The sequence below is a fragment of the Penicillium brevicompactum genome, assembly GCF_028827555.1.
Source record: "Penicillium brevicompactum strain IBT 35665 chromosome Unknown utg000001l_segment0_segment1, whole genome shotgun sequence".
Taxonomy (NCBI): domain Eukaryota; kingdom Fungi; phylum Ascomycota; class Eurotiomycetes; order Eurotiales; family Aspergillaceae; genus Penicillium; species Penicillium brevicompactum.
In genome coordinates, this window is record NW_026623204.1 from 12,333 (window position 1) to 38,650 (window position 26,318).

General features: G+C 51.6%; 12 protein-coding genes across 12 annotated transcripts; 6 read left to right on the forward strand and 6 right to left on the reverse strand.

Moving 5' to 3' along the window:
• Positions 1-60: 60 nt before the first annotated feature.
• On the reverse strand, positions 61-1,493 carry N7506_002437 (alpha-ketoacid dehydrogenase kinase family protein; the record flags this gene model as incomplete). Its single annotated transcript, XM_056951732.1, has 2 exons — positions 61-1,243; positions 1,303-1,493. The coding sequence occupies 2 exons, from the start codon at positions 1,491-1,493 to the stop codon at positions 61-63; spliced, it is 1,374 nt and encodes a 457-aa protein (XP_056814883.1).
• A 451-nt stretch (positions 1,494-1,944) lies between these two features.
• Positions 1,945-2,330, reverse strand: N7506_002438 (uncharacterized protein; the record flags this gene model as incomplete). Its single annotated transcript, XM_056951733.1, has 4 exons — positions 1,945-2,038; positions 2,111-2,179; positions 2,229-2,269; positions 2,316-2,330. The coding sequence occupies 4 exons, from the start codon at positions 2,328-2,330 to the stop codon at positions 1,945-1,947; spliced, it is 219 nt and encodes a 72-aa protein (XP_056814884.1).
• Positions 2,331-2,844: 514 nt separating this feature from the next.
• On the reverse strand, positions 2,845-3,820 carry N7506_002439 (urea carboxylase-associated family protein; the record flags this gene model as incomplete). The annotated part of the gene is made up of 2 exons (XM_056951734.1): positions 2,845-3,038; positions 3,085-3,820. 2 exons carry the CDS (start codon positions 3,818-3,820, stop codon positions 2,845-2,847), a joined length of 930 nt encoding a protein of 309 aa, XP_056814885.1.
• Positions 3,821-5,208: 1,388 nt separating this feature from the next.
• On the forward strand, positions 5,209-8,905 carry N7506_002440 (GTPase BMS1; the record flags this gene model as incomplete). The annotated part of the gene is made up of 3 exons (XM_056951735.1): positions 5,209-5,266; positions 5,353-5,423; positions 5,486-8,905. The coding sequence occupies 3 exons, from the start codon at positions 5,209-5,211 to the stop codon at positions 8,903-8,905; spliced, it is 3,549 nt and encodes a 1,182-aa protein (XP_056814886.1).
• A 577-nt stretch (positions 8,906-9,482) lies between these two features.
• On the forward strand, positions 9,483-9,996 carry N7506_002441 (uncharacterized protein; the record flags this gene model as incomplete). Its single annotated transcript, XM_056951736.1, has 3 exons — positions 9,483-9,626; positions 9,666-9,780; positions 9,836-9,996. 3 exons carry the CDS (start codon positions 9,483-9,485, stop codon positions 9,994-9,996), a joined length of 420 nt encoding a protein of 139 aa, XP_056814887.1.
• A 936-nt stretch (positions 9,997-10,932) lies between these two features.
• On the forward strand, positions 10,933-12,589 carry N7506_002442 (uncharacterized protein; the record flags this gene model as incomplete). Its single annotated transcript, XM_056951737.1, has 2 exons — positions 10,933-11,637; positions 11,687-12,589. The coding sequence occupies 2 exons, from the start codon at positions 10,933-10,935 to the stop codon at positions 12,587-12,589; spliced, it is 1,608 nt and encodes a 535-aa protein (XP_056814888.1).
• A 306-nt stretch (positions 12,590-12,895) lies between these two features.
• N7506_002443 (Major facilitator superfamily domain general substrate transporter) lies at positions 12,896-14,827 on the reverse strand (the record flags this gene model as incomplete). The annotated part of the gene is made up of 7 exons (XM_056951738.1): positions 12,896-12,910; positions 12,965-13,042; positions 13,103-13,197; positions 13,261-13,719; positions 13,768-14,202; positions 14,270-14,347; positions 14,401-14,827. 7 exons carry the CDS (start codon positions 14,825-14,827, stop codon positions 12,896-12,898), a joined length of 1,587 nt encoding a protein of 528 aa, XP_056814889.1.
• Positions 14,828-15,695: 868 nt separating this feature from the next.
• Positions 15,696-18,072, forward strand: N7506_002444 (transcription factor domain-containing protein; the record flags this gene model as incomplete). The annotated part of the gene is made up of 3 exons (XM_056951739.1): positions 15,696-15,780; positions 15,832-15,886; positions 15,942-18,072. 3 exons carry the CDS (start codon positions 15,696-15,698, stop codon positions 18,070-18,072), a joined length of 2,271 nt encoding a protein of 756 aa, XP_056814890.1.
• A 423-nt stretch (positions 18,073-18,495) lies between these two features.
• N7506_002445 (O-methyltransferase) lies at positions 18,496-19,287 on the forward strand (the record flags this gene model as incomplete). Its single annotated transcript, XM_056951740.1, has 2 exons — positions 18,496-18,910; positions 19,088-19,287. The coding sequence occupies 2 exons, from the start codon at positions 18,496-18,498 to the stop codon at positions 19,285-19,287; spliced, it is 615 nt and encodes a 204-aa protein (XP_056814891.1).
• A 131-nt stretch (positions 19,288-19,418) lies between these two features.
• Positions 19,419-20,201, forward strand: N7506_002446 (putative lactoylglutathione lyase (Glo1); the record flags this gene model as incomplete). Its single annotated transcript, XM_056951741.1, has 1 exon — positions 19,419-20,201. One exon carries the CDS (start codon positions 19,419-19,421, stop codon positions 20,199-20,201), a length of 783 nt encoding a protein of 260 aa, XP_056814892.1.
• Positions 20,202-20,346: 145 nt separating this feature from the next.
• On the reverse strand, positions 20,347-22,704 carry N7506_002447 (CCCH zinc finger and RRM domain protein; the record flags this gene model as incomplete). Its single annotated transcript, XM_056951742.1, has 6 exons — positions 20,347-20,664; positions 20,724-21,688; positions 21,740-21,837; positions 21,878-22,391; positions 22,443-22,561; positions 22,640-22,704. The coding sequence occupies 6 exons, from the start codon at positions 22,702-22,704 to the stop codon at positions 20,347-20,349; spliced, it is 2,079 nt and encodes a 692-aa protein (XP_056814893.1).
• A 693-nt stretch (positions 22,705-23,397) lies between these two features.
• Positions 23,398-26,311, reverse strand: N7506_002448 (Translation elongation/initiation factor/Ribosomal beta-barrel; the record flags this gene model as incomplete). The annotated part of the gene is made up of 5 exons (XM_056951743.1): positions 23,398-23,415; positions 23,469-24,175; positions 24,229-25,899; positions 25,967-26,181; positions 26,304-26,311. 5 exons carry the CDS (start codon positions 26,309-26,311, stop codon positions 23,398-23,400), a joined length of 2,619 nt encoding a protein of 872 aa, XP_056814894.1.
• Between the last annotated feature and the right edge of the window lie 7 nt (positions 26,312-26,318).

Sequence of the window (26,318 nt, forward strand, 5' to 3'; positions counted from 1 at the left end):
GATATAAAAAGCCGAAGCTGGCTAAAAATTCAGTCTTGTCAAGGGTATCTAATTCTGTGCTCAATCAATTCTGCCAACTCCCTGAAGCGTCAAGTACACATCAGTTCCCCATCCCCACAAGCTCTGCACGGCGATGCTGCCACCAAAGTATTCAGCATACGCTCTGCTCAGCGGCAGCCCATATCCAAGACCTGCAATGGTACTGGGGTTGCCACCACTAGCAGAGATGGTATTCAGGGCATCCAAGTTCCCATTGTCAGAGGTTTGGAAATCATCTTCCGAGAAGGTTGTGAAGCTGTACGACCAAATGTGAGGCAGGACCTCAGGTGGAATACCGCCGCCTCGATCACGAATGCGGATTGTGATACTTTGCGACGCAGGAGTGGAATGACCGATCTTTTCGTTCCGATTGGGCCCTTCACCCTCCGAGTCCAACTCAAACCCAGTATCATTATTATCTTTGTCACCCGAGGTGGGCGGCTGGTTCCCCGGTACATCTGGCGCTGCGGCGATCGTCACCTCAATAGGCTCGCGCTCATTTCCATTTTCGATGGTCGCTCGGAACGCGTTTTTCAAAAGTTCCGTGATAATGTACTCAATGTGTACGGGGACATGGGCGAAAGAGACATCGGGATCACCTCCAATCTGGAGACTCGGCCGTACGCCATACTTCAATTCGCAGATCTCACCGACGAAGTCCTCACATAACCGTATGATGCGTGCCGGCTGCAATGCAGTGTCGATGACTCCTATGTAATTCGGTGGGATGGAACTCTTCGGTGCAGGGGTGTCGGGACTTTTGAATGGCTCGCCGCCGATTGGTTGTGAGGCGAAATGAAGAGCCAGGTGCTGCTCGGCGATCAAACGTGTACCGATACGCGCACGCAGATGGGTGTCTAGAAAGCTTGTGACATCTGCTGGACTGACATATTTCCTGCATTCCAGAAAGCCACGTGCGAGGACTGGAATCGTATTTGTATGTGTTTGTACAAGATCCGCCAGCACATCACCGAATTGGTTCTCTTCTTCAAGCGTTGTGATGCGGCTTTGTTGGTACGGTAAAAGGGTCGAAAGCGAATGGAGGTAGTTATGGTAAATCTGGGAAACGTGCGGATTCGAGACGACGATAAATGGCAAATTTCGCAATGCCTGTATGCGAGAGGCCAACCGGGCGGGGAGGAGGGACAGTGTGAAATTGGCCGAGGCGAGGAGGGCTTCCTTGTCCAATGGGGGTCGACCGTGTCTACAGTCTGCAGTCAGCTTTGGCTGTCAATTTCCAGTTGAGGGGCTCGACAAGCATACTTCAATAGATCTGCAAGGGTCAACGGTCGACGAGGACTAGCAGCCAGCTGCGCGACACTGTCTTTCGCGACGTCAAATGGGCGACCAGCCCAATTTTGACTCTGAGTGGATGATTGACGAGAGAGGTGACACCTGATCGGTGACCTGCAGCCGGGTCGTAACGACAAAGCTCGGGGTATTGAGGTTGCCATTGCGAGTTGTAATGACGAAGCGGAGGTTGCGTGGGAGAGATGGCGAATGCCGAGGCGGTGACGAAGATCTGCATGGAGCGGATATCGTCGGTCTTATCAACAATGTCTCAGACGTGCTGGATTCTACAATATGTGATTTTTGTATATTCTTGGACTTCTTCCCATTTACGAGGCTCGGGGATCTGCGGAGTACATCGTGACATGAACGCCATTTGGATCAAAGAATAGGTCCCGTCTTCATGGGCCCGTAATTGGCATTTCAAACGCTAGTCATAAGATATGCATAACTTTCTCGCATGAGAGCAGTCGCATAGTTGGTATCAAGGCATCTCGCTCAAAAACGATAAGTAAAAAAACCCCCGGGTATCTCGGTTCTGCTTCGCACGCACTCCAGCCCAAACAAAGGATATGGGGCGACTGTGAGTCTCAGGCGAAGTCAGGTTGACTCGATCTAGTGAGTCTCCACGGCGCCATCCCGCTCGACATGGACATGTGGGGTGGATTCGAGAGTCAGAGTTTGGGCAATGTCATCAGGGAACTCGATACTACCATCGGTCATTGTTAGTTTCCAAGCAAGAACCATAAGGCCCATAACCTAGGGCCAATGCGCGACTCACGTGAAGCCCTTGATGATGCTGTATTCATGTCGGATGATACCACCCTTCTCCCTCAGGTCAGCCTTGGCTCTATGGATAGTCAGTTTGCGATACTGGAACACAGTGTAGTGCGACACACTTCTCCAGTTCCTCGGGGGGAGCATCGGTCTTGAGAGTGATCTATGAAAAGTTAGTATAGAATTTAACAATTTAAACTCATACTCACGTTGTACAGAGTCATGATGTGCGTAGATTGCGTCTTGGGGTGAGATTGTATGAGTGAGAGAGCGTATGACGACGAGGGGAAAAAAGGCGAGGAAGCTGCCTGTTTTATACCCCCGCGATAAGAGGGGGGTCCTTTGAAGCAGGTACCTTAATGACCCGCATTTGACATGCATACTCCCTTGTCTCGTCTTTTTTTTTTTTTTTTTTCTTCTTCTTTTTTTTTCTACCCTTGATTGTTTGCCCTATATTTTTTGATCATCTCCGTGGTCTCATTTTGTTTGGATTATTGCATACTATCTCTTTTTCCCCGCTGACCTACAAATCATTCGTTCCTGTGTTTCTTTTTCCCTTTCTTCGGTACCACTTCAAATGGTGTGATTTGAATTTTTGTCTCACAGCCCCTTTGGGCAACACGTACAGGTCATGTCTGACATGCCATGGGTTTTGCAGAGTCAGGTATGTCCGCGCAAGGAACACAGTCGTTCTTGACTTGATTGAAATGACGACACTCGGGAATTGCGGGGTGTTGTTTAGAGCCCCACGTAGCCGTCTTCCTCGCGGGACGGCATCTTGAGGCCGTGCATTCCCTTGTATGGAGGACTCTCCGGTGCCTTCCACCCCTCCAGGACCTTACTATCCAATTGATATACCTCCACGCCCAGTGGACGACAGGTCGATCCCATGCCATCTTCCTTATCATCCCAGCCCCACTGGGAAAGATCACCTGAAAGTATTAGTATGGAACAAAATGATAAGACATAGTCACGTACCTCCAGGGCACGCCGACAGCGCACAGAGAACATCTACTTCGGCGAAAAACTCAAAGTACTCGCCCGCTTTTGCAGGGGATGTCTCCATAAAATATTTCCCATCCTTATCCAGACCCGTCACCTGAAACACATTCAAGACATCATGGACATCCAGCTCCGTCAACCCATATGGAACCACAGACCGCGTAAGATTCGAGTGGCAGTGGAAATCAAACGTCTCCCCACCCATCAGGAGATTGACATAGGGATCGCAACGCGTACCCATCAAATCATGCACCCGTCCTCCAAACTGCGTAGGCCCGAATACTACCTCCGGCTTCCGCTTGCCATCCGGCCCAAGTACCTCATGCAGCTGCCCGCCCCCAAGCGAGTCGCCAGTAATTGTAACTAGGGGCCGTAGGTAGGGCAGGTTCGACCACAGCCGGTCGCCTACGGATACGTGGGAGGCGTGAATCTGTCGGGTACGTGCAGCCCACATCCGTTCCCGGGGGTTACTCGCGTTCCAAATGTTCAGATCTCCAACCTGTGGCCCGTCGGGCGTTGTAAGGCGGCAGATGTGGCCGGCGGGTACAACCCACGCTTGAGCTGAGCATGGTCGAATGGTGAACTTCTCCTTTGAAACACGGGCAGATGTGTCGGAGGCGGTCTCAGAGATCGATCTGTACAGCTGTGATACAGCATGCACCCCCGACTCGGGTGGCGCTGTGTAAGCTGGGGGCGGCTGGCGGGTAGACATTGCGCTCGTCTTGTCGAAGTAAGAGTTTCAGGGTTGTACACGATAGCTTCCTGGGCGTGCCAAATGAGGTCTCGTACGATGGGCTCGATAGAGTGGTGTGCTTTGCAATGATACAGACCTAGAAATAAAATCGCACGCAAACGGGGGCCAATGGGTACTTATTCATAGCCGGCACAGACATCGGATGCACTCCCCGATATCGTTGATTATCGGCCCCGCATAACTAACCGCGAGGGGAAATTCACATCTTCTGATGGATCCAAGGCGTGCGAGATAGCGTAAAATATCTAACAAGATATGACTAATAGTATCTAGTTCATATGGATCTAGCCTTATAGATCCAGCTAGCCCAAGCGAACTGGGCACAGCACTATGGGAAGTGATGTTCTGAGATTTGAACGTATATTGACTCCATTGCCTCATACTCCCGATTTTCCATTTCCCGAAGATAACTTCGGGAAATATTTAGTCTAATTAGCATTCAAACACTGAGCCTAAGGGTATGGTGGTTCACTGCCGATAATTCTTATAGCAAGAATGCTACTACTTGACGAGAGCCATCTAATCTGCGATTCCCAAGGTTGCATGTGCCCGTTAAGAGAGCTCCTCAATTGAAAGACCTGACCTATCGAAGGGTCTCAAGCTCAAATTCTCAATTGACTCTTATGGGCCTGTTCTCAAGTGACGCCATGTACTTTGCGTACTCCCCAAACGCAAGTTCGACAACAGCTGTAGTGGCCCTTGCCCTTCTTGTCGTTCTCTGACTACTGCGCAAAGTGATGACGATAGTTGGTGCTGCTCGCTGTGATATTCCCAGAACTTCAAGGTTGCCGATTTTTTACAACGCACATGCGAAGCCTTGGAGGGTATTTACGAAGTTCGGGTGTTGGGCTTGGTCGATTCAGAAGCGCTGTGGGATATTGTTTGACATTTTGACAGTTGACCTCAAAATGCGAAGAAAGCATATTCTGCCACAGATCTTTGGAGGCTAGAATGGAAAGCAGGCTTGAGGGTTTGGGTATGGTTGAATCACCTCAGCGCCGTTGACATACATACTGCCGCAGCCGACTGTTCAGGAATTCAGACCCACACGGGTGCCTTCGACCAATCAAATAGCTTCAAATCCGATGGACTCGCGATAACGATAAGGAAGGCCCCGGAGAAACAAAAGTCCCGTTATCCCGTGATATCAGGTGCTTGGACCAATGGGAAGTTTTGATCCCTTACCGCCTTGTACCGCGGATTGAGACGGCAGAAACTATTTTTCAGCGGTCAGACGGAGTGCCTCGAACAATTTCGCGAAGTCGTTGGTACTTGAGTTGCCCTGTCATCCTTTTTCTCTGATACCAGAGGGGAGCTGTGAGGTATCTTACCTCTTTACACACAGCATGGAGCAACAAGCCAACAGGGCGCATCGCCCTGCAAAGGAGAAGAAGAAATTTGAGGGTAAGTCGAGGCCGCTGCAATAAAGCTGCGATTTTTTTTTTGGCATTTTGCTTGAGCCCCAGCTAATCAACAATTGTCTGTTGCAGGTGCCAATCCAAAGGCCTTCGTTACCTCGAGGCCTGGAAAGCTCAACAAGCAGGCAGCGCGAGCGCATGATGTACGTACATGAAATTTCTTTCGCTATCGGTTCACTGAACGCTGACCCAAATTTCTGTATAGGTCAAAGAAAAGAGACTCCATGTGCCTCTTGTGGATCGCATGCCCGAGGAGGCACCGCCGGTCGTCGTCGCAATCGTTGGACCTCCGGGAGTGGGCAAGACCACTCTCCTGAAATCTCTCATCCGTCGCTATACCAAGCAGTCTCTCAGCTCGCCCCAGGGACCATTGACAGTTGTCACAACCAAGCGCCAGCGTCTCACCTTCCTCGAATGTCCGTCCGATTCGCTCGCTGCCGCTATCGATGTTTCAAAGATCGCAGACATCGTGCTCCTCATGATTGACGGAAACTTTGGATTCGAGATGGAGACCATGGAGTTCTTGAACGCCTTGTCAACGGCCGGTATGCCTGGAAACGTCTTCGGTATCCTGACACATCTGGATCAATTTAAGAAGCAGAGTACTTTGAAGGATGCTAAGAAGCGCCTCAAGCACCGTTTCTGGAGTGAACTTTACTCCGGCGCAAAGCTGTTCTATCTGTCTGGTGTTATCAATGGCCGCTACCCCGATCGCGAAGTGCACAATCTTTCTCGATTCTTGTCCGTCATGAAGAACCCTCGTCCCATCATCTGGCGCAACTCCCACCCGTACGCCCTCGCCGATCGCTTTTTGGACATTACGCCGCCTACTCAGATCGAAGAGAACCCGAAATGTGACCGCACAGTTGCGCTTTACGGTTATCTACGCGGTACCAACTTCCCAGCTCACAGCGCGCGAGTCCATGTGCCTGGTGTTGGTGACTTGACTGTTGCCGGCATTGAGAGTTTACCTGACCCATGCCCCACTCCCTTCATGGACCAGCAGATTCAAAAGGCGACTGGGAAGTCCAAGGCTCGTAAGCTCGGTGAAAAGCAAAAGCTGCTTTTCGCTCCGATGTCTGATGTCGGTGGTGTCCTGGTCGATAAAGATGCAGTCTACATTGATGTCAAGTCTAACACCTTTGACCGGGATTCCGAAGAAGACTCAGACGATGAGGAGCGCCGCGGTCTTGGTGAACACCTTGTGGTCGGTCTTCAGGGCGATCGCAAGATGCTTGGTGAGGCCGACCAAGGTGTTCGTCTGTTCCGTGGTGGTGAGGCAGTTGCCAAGGTGGACGATGACGAAACCGGCAGGAAGGGTCATCGCCGTGCGCGCATTGCCGAAACTGAACAGGATGACAATGAAATTCCTGAAGGATCCGACAGCGAGGATGACGAGGAAATGGACGGGGATGATGTGACCGACGACGAGGGTGAAATCGACATGTCCGCGCCCGCAGATTTCGAGTCTCGTTTCAAGGCCAAACAAAATGGAAAGGAGGCAGAGCAAGAAGAGATGGCGTTCGCCGACAGTGATTCCGACCTCGGATCTATCTCATCTGCTGACGAGCAAGAGCTTGAGAGCGGCGATGAAGACGAAAGTGATGAGGATGAGGATGAGGACGAAGACGAAGATGAAGACTCTGAAGGTAATGTTCGTTGGAAGGACAACATGCTCGCAAATGCTCAAGCTATTCACGGAAAACGTCCACCCTGGCGAGTCACCGATCTGTCACGAATGATGTACGATGAATCCATTGCGCCAGCCGATGTTGTGAAGACATGGCGCGGTGATGATTCCGACAACGATGATGACGAAGACGAGACCGCGGACGACAACGGCGAAGATTTCTTCAAAAAGACAAACAACGAGAAGAAGGACCAAGAAGACTTCCGCGCTGTTCCAGAATACGACTACGACGAGCTGGAGCGAAAGTGGCGCGATGAGGAGTTGCTCGAATCACTCAGACGCCGCTTCATCACTTCCAAGCTTTCTGGCGGTGGGTCAGATGACGAGGACGACATGGATGAAGATGAGGATGAGGAGGATGAGGGCGATGGTGACTACGAAGACCTGGAATCTGGCGAGGTCTTCAATGGCATCAAAGAAGACGGTGAGGACGACGATGAAGAAGAGGGCGATGAGGACGCCGAAGAAACTCCCGACCTCGAAGCCGAGCGTGAACGGAATGCCAAGAAGAAGGAAGAGCTCAAGCTCCGTTTCGAGGAGGAAGATCGCGAAGGTTTCGGAAAAGCTCAAGACGATACGCGAGATGGTCTCGACGGCGAGTTTGGAGAAGACGACTGGTATGACCTACAAAAGGCCAAGCTGCAAAAGCAGACCGACATCAACCGCGCCGAATTTGATAACCTCGATCCTGCTTCGCGCGCTCGCGCTGAAGGCTACAAGGCTGGCACATACGCACGCATCGTCTTGGAGAACGTTCCCTACGAGTTCGTCCAAAAGTTCAACCCTCGTTTCCCCGTCATTGTCGGTGGTCTTTCGCCTACTGAGGACCGCTTCGGATACGTGCGTATTCGTATCAAGAGACATCGCTGGCACAAGAAGATTCTCAAGACCAATGACCCATTGATCTTCTCACTTGGTTGGCGCCGCTTCCAGACGATGCCCATCTACAGTACCTCCGACAGTCGGACAAGAAACCGTATGCTGAAGTACACACCTGAGCATATGCACTGCTTTGCTACATTCTATGGACCACTTGTCGCGCCCAACACTGGTTTCTGCTGTGTGAACTCATTCTCCAACAAGAACCCCGGTTTCCGTATCGCCGCTACTGGTGTTGTTGAGAGCGTCGACGAGCACACAGAAATTGTCAAGAAACTCAAGCTTACTGGTGTGCCTTACAAGATCTTCAAGAACACCGCTTTCATCAAGGATATGTTCAACTCCTCGCTAGAAATTGCCAAGTTCGAAGGTGCATCCATCAAAACCGTCTCTGGTATTCGAGGTCAGATCAAGCGTGCACTCGCTAAGCCCGATGGATGCTTCCGTGCCACATTCGAGGATAAGATTCTGATGAGTGACATTGCCTTCCTACGTGCTTGGTACCCCATCAAGCCCCACCGCTTCTACAATCCTGTGACGAACTTGCTGGATCAAGTGGAGGGTGAAAAGGGCGACAGCGGATGGCAAGGCATGCGTTTGACTGGTGAAGTCCGTCACGCTCAGGGTATCGCCACGCCTCAACTTAAGGATTCTACCTACAAGCCCATTGAGCGACAGGAGCGTCATTTCAACCCGCTTCGTGTCCCCAAGCAGCTGGCCGCCGACCTTCCCTTCAAGTCCCAGATCACTAAGATGAGGGGCCACAAGGACCAGACCTACATGCAGAAGCGTGCTGTTGTCCTTGGTGGCGAGGAAAAGAAGGCCCGCGATCTCATGCAGAAGCTCACCACCATGCGCAACGAGAAGCAAGCTAAGCGTTCTGCCAAACAGGAGGAGCGTCGCAAGGTTTACCGCGCGAAGGTGGCTGATAGTCTGGAGAAGAAGGCCGAGCGTGAGAAGAGAGAGCGCAATGATTACTGGCGCAAGGAGGGTAAGAAGCGCAAGAACCCAGATGAGGAGTCTGGTGGCCGTGGCCGTGGCAAGAAGCGCAAGTGATCTATTCGTTCTTGGGCATGTCTTAATCTAGCCAGTGTCGTTTGCATAGATGGATGGCGTTTGGACCAAAAACTTGTATCTACCTACATAACTTTGAATGTTACTCTATATCAACATTTCTGATTATTGCATTGGACCTTCACCCATTTCTTGTTGACCATCGTGACCGCGGTGCTACTTTTCCCAAGGTTGTTCTTTGGCTAACCCCCCCGTCGCTGAAAGCGTACTTGGTAACTATGGTTTGTCTTTCCTTGGGTTTACCTGGACATACCTAGGTACATTCCAGGGTTATCTCAAATCCACTGTTCTCTTGCAGCAAAGAAGTTGATAGTCCGATGCAATCCGAGGTTCGCAGATATGTATCCACGGAATAACCAACTGTATAGCCCTAACTGGCGGCGGCTTCTACTTCGTCGTCGGCTCTCTACCTAGATTTTAGGAGTATTCTTGTCTATTTAAACCAGCTCATTATTCCTGTCCTCTTTTCTGTAATTCTCCAACTACATCCATCTCCTATCGAGTTTCATCAAAGCTTGATCATCTTTTCTCATCAATTTTCATCATCTTCTTCGCTTACATGGCTGTCCTTCCACGCCTTAGCAAAGAAAAACTTGATCAGCAGCACAAGCTGTATGCTGAGAAGCCAAACAACGAGGTCGGAATCATCCTTGTTTCTGTTGTTGTCTTCGTGGTCATTGCCATAGCGGTGGCTTATTTGTTAGTATATCCAAGCCACTGACCAGAGACATCCACTGACAAGTATTTTAGGATCAAAAACAACAAAGCCAAAGTTCTGGTCAAGATGAAGTCCTGGAAAGCTGCATACAGGGCCTGGAAGCTCGCCAGGAAGAGTAAGGAGGTCTCTGAAAAGCCAGGTAAGTCTTGAGTGACTGTTCGAGCCTTCTGATCTTGACTCTAATGTGATCTTAGACCTCGAGAAAGGCCTCGCAGTGACCAACACTGTCACTGCGCCCAAGACTGCCCATGTGGCGAATGCCCGCGCTGAAGGGCCTGATGTTGACAGCATCACTGCCAACCTCACTGAGGCATACCTCAAGAAGACGACTGCGGTTATGCACCCAATCGCCTAGAGGCTCTTCTTGATCTGGGGGGAGGGTGGACTTGCTCGTTTTTGTCATTTCTGATTCTGTTTGTTCTCAACTTGCTTTCACTTTGTGTTCGGTCTTTTGTCACTTCTGTTGACTGTAGAGTTTCCATTTGCTTGGTGTTATTGTGGTCGTCGTTGCCCCGGGTGTACTTTCCTTGAAAATTGTTGTTTAGTTATACTCATCGAAGTTTGAAATTGATTTCTCTTGATTTGAATAAACTGCGTGGTCATAAGTACCAAATTAGGCTGCGGGTATAGTTGTACTGCACTATATGGATGTCACAGGATACAATGTCCACAGGTCCCGATGTGACTGCCACCCTCACTTATCTTCTATTATCGTCACATTCTTGAAGGCATAAATGATTATACTTACTCTAGGCCAAAACTGAACATATGTTAATTTTTTTTGGCTCGAGGTATGTTCGTCACTACACACGTGACCGCGCGGACAACGCGTCGAACAAGCCAGAGGCGTGGGCTTTCCTCCCACCATTCTGGTCTTTTTGATACAAGTACCTTGTGGCGCACTATTGGATTGTTCGAATCTTACACCCTTCCCTACTTGCAATATTCACTTCAAACCCCTGTCGGGCCACTCATCCGGGGTCTCAGTCACGGTGGGGACCAATTGACTCGTTTGCCGCCTCGTGCTGTCGCAACCCTTGCGCGCGTGGTTGATCGCCACTTGGACGGTCGCTCTTCCCAGAACCCTACATTGGTTGAGATTTGAACTGCTCTCTAGTTGCATATCGCTTGATATCGGACATTCCCGGCTCTCTATGCGGTGACCTGAGAACAGGTCATGCGTGTTGAGATCGTGTCGGCCGCCATAACGTCCAATTAAAGCTAGGTCGCGCGTATTTGCCAATTATCGCTACCCAAAACACAATCCTAAATCATCAACGGCCTGCCGACCATGGATAACGGCCGCGACACTCAGTCTGCTCGCGGGGTGCCTAATGCGGAGGCGGGCAGTGCGAACACCTTGGACGCGATGTCCCCCATGCCTCACAAATTATCTCCCGCCGAAGAACCCATGCGATTACAACATCCTTTATCGCTGCATATAGACGGCTTGAACGCTGTTACCGTCGCCCATGGCGAGGGGAACTCGACACCGGCCTACATTGAATCGTCGGAGCGCGGTAGTGATACTTCGGTTGACAGCCGACGACCAGATCTTCACTCCGCTAGCACCCTCACAGACTCCCTTTTCAGTTTTCCTTCCTCTACAAATGGCACCGATCAACCGACACAACTCGAAACCTCTCACAAAACGGCTGAGCATACACCGACATCGCGGATGGATCAGGAACCACAGGATACCCACATGGCCCCGCAGACCCAGCCAGTGAATGGATGCTCAATAGATCGATGGCAACCATCACTACCGCCAATTAAAGCTGGCAATGCTTCTCTATCACCCCCGCCCTCACCAAAGCATTCGCGCGTGCATTCGAACTTTGATACTGGCTTGGCCCCCAGCCAAAAAAGAACAGCTGCCGGCGACCACAAGCCCACTATAGATACCCCAGTAACCCATAGTACTGATCTGAATGGGGTTGCGAGGCGACGATCGAAAAGTACTGGCTCTTCATTATATGGGAACAGGATTGCACAGGTAATTCTATCTCCACTCTCCCTACAAAATTCATCGCTCATCTTTCAAGCTTTCTGTACATATCCGTTCGCGTCTTTCATATGCAGCTGCCAAGGTCGAGCAGGCCCGGCAGTCTCAATCTCGCGCAGGCACTCCACAGAATACCCTTCGAACCCAACACAGCGCATCGTCATTAAGTCCATCGGCACCGAGTGATATCGCGTCTTTACCAGCAGGAAACTCAACGCCATTCTCGACAAACTCACAATCATCATTCAATAGAGCCTCTCACCACTCAAGTCACAACCGCTCACGGTCAGCATTTGCGCCTGATCATTTCCCCGCTACTAGCAAGCTAGCACCGCCTGTCGATATCATATTATCGAATGGTCAGAGCCAACGCCGTCGACCAAATCCTAATGCAATCTCTAAACCTTCATCCTACACCCCCTTCACCCGCCACCGACGCCATCATTCTCACCAAGAGAATGGGCTGAACAGGCCTCTCAACGGAGCAGCCATAGGCCCTGGGACCCCATCACTGGCACCAACACATCTCAACGCACCGACATCTACACCGAATGGACTCTATGGTGGTCGTACACCCTCCGAAAACACATTAATGGAGCAGGACGCCATCGAAACTCTCATGTTCATGTCTAGCCCCGAAAACTCGGGATACCGCTTCAGCCCTCGACCATTGCAGCCAGAGAGCACACAAAGCAGCCTCAATGAGTCTATCAATGCCAGCAATGGAGCATATCATCATGAAAGCCAAGGCTCTCAGAGCTCCACGTCCCACAATGGCCAAAGTTTGGAGGCGAAGCCAGGAATGGAGGCCCATGCGGGCGACGACATTGATCGTCTTTTGGATCAAATGGACAGTGACAGCGAAGACGATGGACGCTTTGAGCATATTCGTCGTGGAATCAATGGGGCTCATCCGTTCCGGCATTCCCAACGCCCGAGATAATCTGATTTTGGCTTGTTGCTAGCAGATGACGTCATTCTATATACATCCCCGAAGCGACCTGTTTACGCACCCATGGGCCTGAACCTGGGAAATCTATAGCAAACGAAGATTCCTATGATCAATGTGCAGCTTGAGTATAATATGCTCGAATTTGATGTATCCAGATTTCAAACTAGCTAGTCTGACCTGAAGCTGTTGATAATGGTAATATGCATGTCAACTGGTCTATATGATGAAATGCACCCGAGAGCGCTCTATGATTAAATTACTTTTAATTTTGATGCGGGCAGACAATAGCCCATGCAATTAATGTGCGAGCTCCTGTTGGGTTGTTAGTCTTTTGCTCAAGATGTGGACGGTGGGGGATTCACTTACACTTGCGAGTTTGCTCTTTGCCCGGATCTGGGGTCCATACAAGGCCAACACCCAAGGGACCAAAGTCAACCCAGCGCCCTATGAAGATTGTTAGCTTGGTGTCAATTTCAATTCTCTCTGATGATGGTTGAAACCTACAATGCCTCCGAGCAAACTTGACGCTTCTGGGAATCCAAGGTTGTTGAACATGGCGTTCGTCACTAGCGGAAAGACACCACCAAGCAGGTTCCGGCCTAACGAAAAGCATGTTAGCAGATGTTACAAATAAAACAATCGTTCATCAAGCAAGAACTTACAGCAAGACTGCGCCGCAATCGCCGAACTTGCGTACCGATGATAAGTATCAGCAAGATAGTTGAAGGTAGCGAGATAGATCGAGAAAATTCCCATGGTGGAACACCCCACAGCCATAGCAGGCACGATCCAAGGCACAGATGGGAAAGAAGTCCAGCCGAACCAAAACATGCCAATAGGCAGGAGTACTGACTCAATACAAACGAAGTACAGTCGTCCCTCGGCAGCCGTAGTTTTGAATCCGAAACGGGCAGCAATTCGTTCCTGATAGATACTGATGATACTGATCAGGATCACACCAACACACATCGACGTGAAAACTGCACCACATTGCTCGACGGTGAAGTTGTGATTTGTACGGAAGATTAGTGGCACAGAGCCGAATTGCAGATAGAGGACTGCCCAGCTGAAAGATACCCATAGGGAGAAGAAGAACACGACCGGCTCAGTGAAGAGCATGTCTGGAAAGGTGTCAGCTGTGCTACATATGAGACTTTGGTTGAACTTACGGAATGGACGAGAGACCGAGATTTGGATCATAGAGACAAGCGAGGCTCGCTGTTCGTCACTCTTCACCTTCCATCTAATTCTGCGAATGCTTTTCTCATCCGGTGATTCTTCACTCGAAAGCATGACACCATGGTGGCCAGCTTCTTCCAGCTGCTCATAATATTTGTTGAGTTTCGCGGCCTTTCGGCTTAACAGGACGCTGCCTCGAGTTTCCTTGAAGAAGAAGTAGATGACAACGACGAAGGCGGCCGAGACAATGGCGTGCGAATAGAACAGCCAGCGCCAGGTGGTACGGCTGACAATAACACCGGCAATCAGCGGTGCCAGGCCGGTACCGAAGAGTGCCGCTGCCGAGAAGAGGGCCATAGGCGTGTTGCGCTCGTGGGCGTGGTAGATATCACTAATAACACCTCCAACCATGGTGGAGAATGTTGCTGTGAGGCCGAGTCAATACATATTCAAGTCAAGAACAATGATCACTGGATCCAGGCGTAAACTTACAACCACCAACACCCTGGAAGAACCGAGCTACGCAAAGTCCAGCGAACGAACGTGTGCCTCCGCAACCGACCAAGCTTGCTATAAACACCGTTAGACCAGTCCAGGAAAGGAGCAAATTGTAGTATACATACCAACAAAAAGAATACCGCTAGCGATGAAAATCGGCCGCCGTCCATTAATCTCCGAGAACGGTGCTAGCACCATGGGCGCAAGAGCAAAGCCACAGCAGAAAAGCGTGATGCTCAAATTATACACCACAGTACTGATTCCCCATAGTTTCGTCAACTCCTCCGATGCAGGACTCACTTCTCCGGCCGCATAACCGGCCAGCGCTGTGACGCCACAGGCAATATAAGTCATCATTGACTTGCGCCATTTCGGCCACAGGAATGGAGAAGTGTATTTCTTCAAACTAGGCGGTTCAGGTGGAGGGGACTGGTTTGGGCCTGGTGGAAGACTAATGCATGGCGTAGGGAGCGGCGTTTCCAGCTCCAGGTATCGAAATTCAATGTCTTGAGACTCGCACAGAGACTCTGGCGTGTCTTCTCGTTTCGTCATGGCTTCTGGCTCTGGAATTAAAGGTCCAGGTTAAGAGGCCACAAAGTAAGGATGTGAGTCGGACTTATACTATCTTGCGCCTTTCTATTCTGGGGACCTGACAGTTTTTTATACAAAGCTAAGACTGAAAGATGTGGATACCAAGAATTGGAGAAATCAGGATAAAAAGCCGACATGGTTATCGAAATCTCCAATTTATGCTGATGTACGCTCTTTTCCTTGCAGACATGTGAATATTTGTAGCTAATTTTTGTGACACCATTCAGCGAATGATTTGCAGCGTTACCTGCTTGGACATGGCTGAATATGGTTCCTCAGGTGGTTTCTATGCTGTGTGAAATTCGAGTAATTGCTATAGATCGGCATTCTGAGCGATCTTACGAATGCGTTTATCGCCGGTACCGTTGTTTGTAATCATATTGACACGGCCTTGGCTAAGTTCCACGGATGTTTTGCCGCTTACCGCCTACCAGAACCATCTACGCGGTGGTGTTAAAAAATTTGGGGAAGGCGTGCGGATAAACAAAATATCGTGGAATTGAACAAGCTTTTCCACATGGGGAGAGGCAAATTGATGAGTCATGTCTCTCCGATTTGGGGATTTGGGGAATCCAAGACGACTTGGTACTCCGTAGGGATATCATAATATAAGAAAAAAATAACGATAATGAAATTTGTAAATTAAACCCCGTGACAGTGCTGACTCTGCAGTAGATCGGCGTGCAGGGCTGTACCACGATACGTAGATCTGGTCCGGGTCGATGTACGGAGTATTGAATCATACGCAAAAAGCAAAGACCTCCGGAGTTGAATCCCCGTCTCCCCGGTCACTTATTGTTGACAGTTCAACACGCCATGTACACTCCCCATGTTGAGTAGCAAGCCCTACCAGTGCCAACGGTGCCCGAGGGCATTCGCTCGTCTGGAGCATCTCCAACGACACGATCGCTCACGTAAGATCTCAACTCGCCGACATTTTGGAGCCCCATTTAATATCCCCACAGATACCAAAGAAAAACCATTCGTCTGCCTCCAATGCCCCAAGGCCTTCACCCGCAAGTAGGTCATGGCCCTATGTTTCATGTATGAAGAAAACATGCTGAACTAGCTACAGGGATCTGCTGGCTCGCCATGAGCGACTTTCTCACAACCCGGACGCAAGCCCGGCCAGCATTCAGACACCAACTCCATCCCCCGCACACCCCATTTTGGACGGGTTAGACACCTTGGCATCGGTAGTCACAGACCATGCCCAATCTAACAGGTCATTGCAGGGGTCCAATGAGCACTATCCAGCGTTGTCGCCGGCCGTGCACCAGACCCCGATGCTAGGAGCTCAATTGACTAGCACCGACACCCCCTCAGCAGGCCCCACCACTCCAATCCCAGGCTCGGATTTCGGGTATACGCTGGGTGGTTTTGCACCTGGCTCCTATGAGGGAAATGATTTCACCTCCTTTTTGGACAGTGTTCCCCTGCCGAGTCATCCGTTCTCACCGGCTTACCAGCCACTCCCGCTATTTCCACCACTGCAGTTCTCCCCGGTTCATGACTATGATCAGACTTCTGATAGAGTGTCACTTACTGAAACTGCGCCTTCAACACCTTCCAGCTCGGTGCTCCCTCGACATGGTGCCCAGTTGCCTTCTCTCCAGCCGGAGGGATATCATACTTCCGGCAAAGCACGTCAGCCTACCGGATTCGTGCCCGTGACGGCTCAATGCCGGGAGAAGTTCTTCAATCTGATGTCCGAGTATGCCAACGTCGTACCGAATCCGTCGCTTCCATCTCGGCATGCGTTATCTCGATGCTTGACCGGTTATCTTACTGGTTTCCACGACCACTATCCCATCGTACACATCCCGACCCTCAATGTAGAATCAATGACTCTGCCGTTGTTCCTTTCAATGGCTGCTCTCGGTGCACGCTACTGTCGGGAACCAGAAACCAGCTATAATCTCTATCAGATTGCCAAGCCTGTTACATTGGAGCATGTTCGCCGAGTCTTCCTGTCCGGCGTGTTACCTCCCGTCAATGTGGCGGATGATACCGACACCCTTGAAACATTGCAAGCCTTACTGTATCTGACATCAGTATCTGCCTGGTTCATCAACAACCCTCCATACCACGAAGCCTTGATGATCCGCAGTCATATGGAAACTCTCATGCGGAAGGGAGGACTCAATACGCTGCCCGAGTGCGATGGCACCTGGACTAGCTGGATAAGAAGAGAATGCGTGAAGCGCACAAAGCTTATTGTGTTTTGTTTCTTCAACATCCACACCATCGTCTTTGATGTCCCTCCTGTAATTCTTACAGAGGATTTCACGATGGAACTACCCTGCACCGAGAAGGAATGGCAAGCTTCGCGAGCAGATATTTGGCACGCCGAGCGCATGAAGAGCCCCGGTGAACCAGAATTCCAGGACGCCCTCTCCGCCCTCTTCAAGCCAAACAGCAACGTCCAGCGATTCTCTTCGCTCGGCGGATATGTGCTCATCCACGCAATCCTGCAGGATATCTGGCTCATGACAAAAGCAGGTCGCCTGCCAGTATCGCGCCGGAATCGATTCAGTCCCTCCTCAATCACATCAACACCGGAACTCGTATCCGTCGAACAAGCGCTGGAACGTTGGTGTCAGTGTTGGGAGCGCAATCAAGAATCTTCCGTCGACCCACTCAGCCCTCATGGTCCACTGTCTTTCACATCCGCAGCTCTGCTTCGTCTAGCCTACATCCGGCTCAACGCCGACTGCGGCTCAGCGCGCCAGCTACAAACTTGGGACCCAGTCCAGATTGCCACGAGCTTGCGTGAAAATCTGTGCGTTCGACGTGGGGATCGTCTCACCCGCGCTGCGCTTCATTGTGCACACGCTCTCAGCACGCCTGTCAAGCTGGGTATCGGCTTCGTGGCTCACTCACAGGTCGCATTGTGGTCGAATCAACATGCGCTATGCTCACTTGAGTGCGCGGTGTTACTGGCGAAGTGGCTAGAAGCAGTGACGGTACCTAACCCGAACCCACAGCTGACAGAGCAAGAGAATCGCCTACGCGACTTCGTACTCGAGATGGTCATGGAGGTGCAACATGGTGCTTCGCGAGAATGGCTCCTTGCAACAAATACCCGCCTTAGTGCCGCCGTTACCCGGTTATGGGCACGGCTGTTCACGGCAGACTATATCTGGGAGATGGTTGCTTTGATTGGGAGGTCGTTGAATAGCTATGCAGATTTGTTAGAGCAATGAAAAGACCCGTTATTACAGGCTAGCAGCCACCTGGACTCTTGGCAATGTAGTACCACTCGGAACTTATTAGATGTCAAGAATACCTACATCAGCAGATGACCCCGGCTAATAGCCTTCCGGTTGACGCAGAGAGGTAGCAGCTTCGTACAATCATGTTGCTTATGTGGGTCAGCCTCGGCACTTCCCCAACATTCGAGATGCCATTATTGTGCCACTCGCTTCCCGAGTCCGACAACCGCAGTACCCACAGCCAAAGGCCAAAGGGCGTACGGAATATGCACAAGGCTTTCCGGTGACTCATGAATATCAATCAAAAAAGAACAACCCCGCGGAGCTGAGAGGGTATCTAAGCGGACACGAGAACTGAACCCCAATTTCTCCAACTCACTCTGAGCCCTAAAAGCCAACCACCCTACAGCCAGAATGCCGCCCACACCTCTAACCACCACCCCGGAAATCCTCGCTCTTCTTCAAGAGCTACATACCAAATCCCTCAATCAAGAATCTGCTGTGGACTGGAGCAGCCTGCCAGCACAATGTACCGACGAATTCGACTCCATTATGCTGGACAAGTTCATTGCCCTTGATCAGGACAAATGCGAGCTTGTCTATCATATCTTGCGCAGTACGAATGCAAAGACAGTTGTCGAGGCTGGTACTAGCTTTGGTGTCAGCACCATCTATCTTGCTCTTGCTGTTGCGGAGAACGCAAAGCGCGCTGGCTCCGGGATCCCGAGGGTCATTGCCACGGAAAAAGAGGCTTCCAAGGCTAAGCTTGCAAGAGGGCATTGGGCTAGTGCTGGCAAGGAAGTTGAGAATGTGATCGATCTCTCCCCGTGTTGGGGACTTGCGTGAGACCCTCACTGTAGATTTGGGAGTCGTGGATTTCCTGTTGTTGGATAGTAAGTGGATCTTTTTGCTCATTGATATATAGCGAGACACAGACTACATTTGTTGTCTCTCGAGACTATGTTAAGCCTCCATTTGTGACAATGTGCTAACCATGTCTAAATAGTCTGGACACCACTTGCCCTCCCTGCCCTGAAGCTCGTCCAGCCCAACCTGAGACCAGGCGCTGTGATCATCGCGGACAACACAATCATGGCTGGGGACAAGTACACGGAACTCTTTGCATACGTCGATGCAGAGGGGAGTGGATTCCGACGAGTGACGTTGCCATACAACGGAGGCATGGATATGATTGTGTATCAGTAAATCCACGAGTCTTAGTGTCCAAATAAATAGTAGATGCAAGTGGGAACAGTCTAGTCCCCCCGCATTTAACCCCTCATCAAACTCGACAATCCCAAGAGCTTCCACTCCAGTCAATCTACAACGTGAACAAAATGACCAACAACTTCCAATCCGTCCAAGCACAAGAAGAGGGCGTGTTCAACGCAGCCCCGCCCCTCAATCCGCCACCAAACCCAGCAACAAGAGATTACAAGCTGAACCACCTCGCTATCCGTATCAGAGATCCAGCCCAATCTCTTCATTTCTACGTTGATCTTCTCGGCATGCGAATTGTGTTCACTATGAATGCTGGCCCTTTCACAATTTACTACCTAGGTCACCCACCAGCAGAAGCCCGAACAGAGGAGGATATCAGCAATTGGGCGAAGAAAACAAGTGAAATCCCCATCATGACCAAAACAGCTGGACTTTTGGAATTGTATCATACGCACGGCGCAGAGTCTGGTGGGATATCCACAGGCAATGAGCCTCCGAGCCTTGGATTCTCGCATTTGGGATTCACGGTTCCTGACGTGCCTGCTGCTGTGAAGAGGTTGAGGGATGGTGGGGTGTCGATTTTGAAAGACGTGGGTGTTTGTTCTAGGGATACGGTGCCGCTTTCGGAGTGGGAGGCTGAGAGGGGGATTGGGAGGGGGGAGATTCATGAGAATTACGCTTGGTTCTTTGAGAAGTTTGCCATGGTTGCTGATCCGGTGAGTATTCCACGTCTTGTTTCTGGCACGAATGCTAATGGCAAAGGATGGATATACGGTGGAGTTGATTCCCCAGAAGATCTGATTGAAGCTCTCATGAGCTTGTCGAAGGACTCGAAGGTATCCTGCACCATTGGGAGAGCAGTCATATGTACAAGGCAAAAGCCCACGGCGGACGTCTGATCCAGTGTTGCGCTCCGAGCTACGAAAAAGGGTAAATGAATGAACAAGAAGAACAGACCGAGTACAATGCTCAGCCCTAAGTGATAGCTAAATGCAGCCTACACAAGCCACCGGTGAATAAATGGTACAAAGAATCGAGTATCTATTACTGCGCACCCCAGTTGTCATCCTCGGCAACGTCATAATCCATATCACGAGCGGGCGCAGCATTCACTTGTGGCGCCGGCGTCGACGCAGACGACATGACTGTATCCTCCGGCTCGTCCTGGGTCTTGGCTTCGGCCGAAGGAGCAGGAATGGAGATAGGAGGATTAGCCACCCAAGTAAGTTGGACATCGCCCACGGAGGGAATGTTCCAGGGGGAGAACATCAGCTTCTCTGCCTGGAATCGCTCCTTGAAAGCCACGATAACAGAGTTGGCTTGGTCGGGGTTTGCTTCGATAGACTCGTATTCACCGACGCCCTGCGTAGAAATTAGTATATGTGAGAAAATCTTGAGTGTAAACTTAAGGGACGACTCACCATCAGATGTTGACGCAATGCCTCATCCTTATCCGAATGAAGTTCAACGCCGGAGACAGCAACCCGGCGAGGACGGTTGTCCAGACGAAGAACACCTCCGCGGCCACGAGCTCCAAACGCACCACGTCCACGGAATCCACCGCGGAAGTTGGGGTCGTAGCCACCGCGTCCGCGGAATGCACCTCGACCGCGGTAACCACCTCGTCCTCGGTAGCCGCCACGTGCAGGGTCAGCTTCGGGATCGAGGCCTAATGTCTTCGCCTCGGCCTCCAGGGCGGCGAGCTGGGCTCGCAACTGCTTTGTTTCTTCACTGGCGTTCTCGTCGGCAGCGGGCTCGACGGACATGGCGTCCGCAGAGGCAGCGCTTGCGTCTGTTCCACCAAGTCTCTGCATGAGACGGGCTCGCTCTTCTTGCTGCTTCTTGAGAAGCTCGTCGCGTTGACGCTCCAGAGCTTGCTTCGCGGCTTCAGTCTCCTGGCGCTGTTTCATTTTTTCTTCGTGTGCCTTCTGGGCTTCTTGTTGCTGCTTCTCGAACTCCTCTGGGTTGAAAGCTGGGGCCTCAGCTCGGAGGCTACTGGCTGGTGCTTCTTGTTCCGGCTTGTACCAGTAAACCTTCACGAAACGGTTGTCGAAAATGACCTTGGGACTAGACCACGCGGCCTTGGCCTCTGGGAAAGTGTCATATTTGACCAGAGCAAGCTTCTTAGATGGCTGCAGAGAGACCTCGGCGATGTTGCCAAACTCAGAGAAGAATCCACGGACGGATTCTTCATTGAAATGTTCGTCTGGGATCTGCTCAACCACGATCGTCGTCACAGACTGGTCTTCGTTGGGGCCAGCAGAGGAGAACTCCGATCGACCGCCGCGTCGTGCGCCGAACCCACCGCGACCACGGCCACGGCCTCGGTCACCACGCCCGTAACCACCGCCCCTCGCGTGCATACCAGCAGTCTTAGGGTCATATTCTACGGTCGTTAGCAATGCAATCCCTGGCTGTGATACTACTTTTCACTTACCATCATCGTTTGAAGCACCAGCCTCACCATGCTGGTAAGGGCAGGTGTCTCCCAGATAGCAAATGCCCTGGGTATCATAGAATGGGCAGCGCTGGTTTCTCTTGGGGATCTGGTCAGCGCCCGGCTGGCCCCCCCGACATGTCGGGCATGGGCATACCAGGCATTTGGGGGAATCCCATGCCTGGCATTCCTTGCATCGACATCATAGCTGCCGCCATAGGATCATTCGGGTCGAATTGCGGGAACCCGGGCATCATGGGGAATCCTTGCTGCTGCTGCTGCTGCGGGTATTGTTGTTGGTACTGCTGCTGCCCATATTGTTGACCAGGTTGCACTCCAAACATTTGATGGCCACCCATAAAGTCACCGCGACCACCACCGCGCGCACCACGTCGAGGAGCCTTCATGGCCCGGTTCTGGTACGCACCGTTATCCTGCTCCGGCTCGCCTTGGAATCCATCGTTAAATGTTCGTTTGCGGCCGCTACCGGGAGTAGTAGCTACTCCCCGCGGGCCAGTTGGGGCATTCGCGGGGACTTGTGAAGGTGTGAAATTTTGGGCGGGATTGGAGCTCGGCTGCTTGGTCTGAGGTGTTGGAGGGGCTGCCTTGGGACCGAATGTGGTGAAGAGTTCATTGACGAATGGTTGCGTGTCTATAGACAATCAGCGATTGATGCTGGCAAAACGCGATCGGTGCTACTCACGTTCGCGCAAGAAATCCTCGAGGTTTTCAACCGAGTTCCTCTTGTTCTCGTCATCTGGCGCATCAGTCCTGACAAGTGCTAGGACATAGTCTGCGAGTACATCGGAGTCGGCATCAGAGCTGGAGTCAGAAAAGAAAGAGTTAGCAGCTGCTTGGTCGCCACCCTCGAGCTCCAGCTTAGGTGCATGGTCAACTCACATATCTTCCAATTTCTTCACCACCCACTGCTTGACGCCAACCGCCTCGGCATCGGTGAAATGCATGATGACTTATTGGACGCGAGCTTGAGCTCTGCGGGTTGAATTGGGTTAATGAGGCAAGCGATGTGGATAACAATGATTGCAGGGATCCGGTTTTGACGGTTGTCGCCCACGGAAACTTTTGCTTGCAACAAGTGGAAGTGTCAAAAGGACCTGGCTAGCGAAATCAAGTAGGCTAATTCAGTGACAAGGTATCTCAAGCGGAAAGAATGAGCATCCTCAGGCAAGTGAAGATGGGCAGTCGGGTTACGGTCCACCTGCGCGCGACCCCGAAGCCGTCAGAAAAACGCGGTCACGTGCCTGATGTCTGCAGTACACACTCGGCGCGAAGGATCATTTCAATTATTGGGACTTTACGAACAATTTACAGTCTACGAGGAACAACCGTGCCTAGCATACCAAGTTTATTTGCATAACGAAACTGGTAGCTAGACCTCAGCAAAGAAAAAACCATAACGCAAAAGCAAAGCAAAATCAACCCGCAAAAAGCAATAGAAACCCGCAAAGAGTCAATGAAGTTTTGAGACTTCGTGAAAGATGACTCAAGTTCTAGAGGTGGTATGATCGAGGCAAAGAGCGAAGAATGAGGGAATAAAATTTTGTTTGAACCGAAGAAATTGTATTGAATTCATCAATCTCATGAAAGATTCCACGAATGACTGGCAGTAGTGCAAATCTGAGTGTCCGTGAACATTTTTACAGCTTGTCGTAGTACTAGAGAACAAAGTTAGTGGCTGTGACCTGAAGGTAATAGAAGAATGACTTACGTTTTCGTATCCAGGGACAACCTCCTTGAGACCCTTGCGCTTGCGCATCTCCTGGACGACCTGACCGGGCTTGGTGGTAGCGTCGAGAGGAGAGCCACCGGGAAGGATGCTCCAGTGATCGAACACGGACTGGGGGAAGGCCTGACCACCGGTGGCGGAGCGCAGATCGGCGGGGAAACCGAAGGACTCGTTGACGGGAAGGTAAGCCTTGACCATGAACAGAGGAGTTCCGGGACGCTGCTCCTCGCTGTAGACGTGACCACGACGGCGGGTAAGGACACCGTAGATACCACCCATAGCCTGCTCGGGGACCTGGATCTCGACGTTGAAGATGGGCTCGAGAAGGTTGGGGTCAGCAAGCATAGCGGCGGCGTACAGAGCACGACGGGCAGTGGGGATGATCTGACCACCACCACGGTGAATGGCATCAGCGTGGAGAGTGACATCGAGGATGTTGAAGCGGACGGAACGCATGGGCTCCTCAGCGACGGGACCCTCACGGGTGGCCCACTGGAATCCAGAGACAACGGAATCCTTGATTTCGTTCAGGTACTGCACAGCCTTGGACTGATCGATGAGCAGGTTGGCACCGGTGGTGTCGGGACCGAAGCACCAAATCTTACGGGCATCGGTGACATCCCAGCCGTACTCGTCGGCAAGGACACGGGCACGGGCCTTGAAATCGTCACGGGGGAGATCTTGCCAGACTCGATGGCAAGGGAGACATCCTCCTCGATGGGCTGAGCGGTCATGTAGATACGGTTGTGCTTGTTGGGGGACTTGGACAGAGCAGTCATGCTGGACTCAGCAGCAACGGTCTCACGGTAAGCGACGACGGGGTCGGAGATACGGAGGGGAACACCAGCGTGGTCCTCCTCGAGATCCTTAAGACAAATCTCGAGGTGAAGCTCACCAGCACCGGCAACAATGTGCTGACCGGACTCGTTGATCATGGTCAGGACACAAGGGTCGGACTTGGAGAGACGCTTGAGACCCTCGACAAGCTTGGGAAGATCCTGGGCGTTCTTGACCTCGACACCGCGCTGCACGACGGGGGAAACGGAGAACTTCATGACCTTCATGTTGTGGGCAGTCTCATCAGTGGTAAGAGTACCAGACTTGAGCAGGAACTGGTCAACACCGACGAGACCGACGATGTTACCGGCGGGAACGTTCTCAATGGGCTCGACGAAGCGACCCATCATGAGAATGGTACGCTGGATGGCCTTGATGAAGAGGTCCTCCTTCTTTCCGGGGATGTAGTTGGGGCCCTGGATGCGGACCTTGATACCGGACTTGACGGTACCGGAGTAGACACGACCGAAGGCGTAGAAACGACCCTTATCGGAGGTGGGCACCATCTTGGAGACGTACAGCATCAGAGGAGCAGTGGGGTCACAGTCACGGATACCGATGCAGGCCTTGTCGTCCTGGGGACCCTCGTAGAGAGTCTCGGCACGGTACTTCTGGGCAGTGACGGGGGAGGGGAGGTGGATACAGATCATCTCCAGAAGGGCATCAGCGGCAGGCAGGAACTTGCGCATGATGAGCTTGAGGAGGGCCTTGCCCTCGAGCTCCTTCTCGTCGTTGGTGAGGACAACCTCGAGCTTCTCGAGGAGGGTGAAGATCTCATCACGCTTGTTGTGGTTGACAGCGGCGAAGATCTTGAAGATGGGGTCCAGAATGAACTGGTTGAAGGCACGCTCAAGGGTCTTGCCCTCGTGCTCACCCTTGTTGGTCCACTTCTTGGTCTTGGGGTTGAAGTAGTTGTCGCCCCAGAGACGCTCAAGCATCTTCTTGCGGTCAACACCGAACTTCTTGGCGTACTTGACGGCGAACTGGCGGACAGTGAAGCACCATCCGTGGAGACCGGAACCGAAGGCGATGGTACCCTGGTCAGGGTAGACCTGGACGTCACCGAGAGCCTTGTCGAAGTAGGTGGAGATGATGACGTTAACGGACTCGATGGTACGGGAGAAGGACTGGTAGAGATCCTCCTTGGAGACCTGGAGCTCGAGAAGAGCACGGTCGACCTTGTTGATACACAGGACGGGCTTGATGCGCTCGGTCAGGGCCTGACGCAGGACAGTCTCGGTCTGGACACAGACACCGGAGACACAGTCGACAACGACAAGGGCACCGTCAGTGACACGGAGAGCGGCAGTGACCTCAGAAGAGAAATCAACGTGACCGGGGGAATCGATCAAGTTGATCAGGAACTCGTGACCGTCAACGGCCTGGGGGATCTCCTTAAGATCCTCGGGGTCGGGGAACTTGGCGTACAAGGAGATGGCGGTGGACTTGATGGTAATGCAACGGTCCTGCTCGTCAGGACGGGTGTCCATGAAACGAGCCTCACCAGCCTTGGCAGCGGAGATAATACCGGCACGCTGGACCAGGGAGTCGGAGAGAGTAGACTTTCCGTGATCGACTGTGAAGAGGCACCGGGTTAGACAATCTGGTCACCTTGATATCCAGATGCTGGAGGAGTGGCTTACCGTGAGCAATGACGGACATGTTACGGATGTTAGCCCGACGGTCCATCAGAGAACGGATCTGTGCGAGAGAGTATTTAGCTGGAGTGCTCGGAGTGTCTGCCATGATCACCAGATGAAGGTCGATGGATGTGTTGGATATGTGGGCAGAGGCAAGGAAGGAGCGGTGGTCAAGGTTGAGGGCAATTTTATATCCATGGAATCCTTCATCTGGTGAGCTGAATAGCATTCAGACCATTCGGTCATTCAGCCATTCAGTGATTCGAATACGCACCTCCTCGATAGTGAAGCTGGTACCATTGTTAGCAATCATTCATGATCATTGTGGCGAGTAACTCACTTAACCATTTTGGCG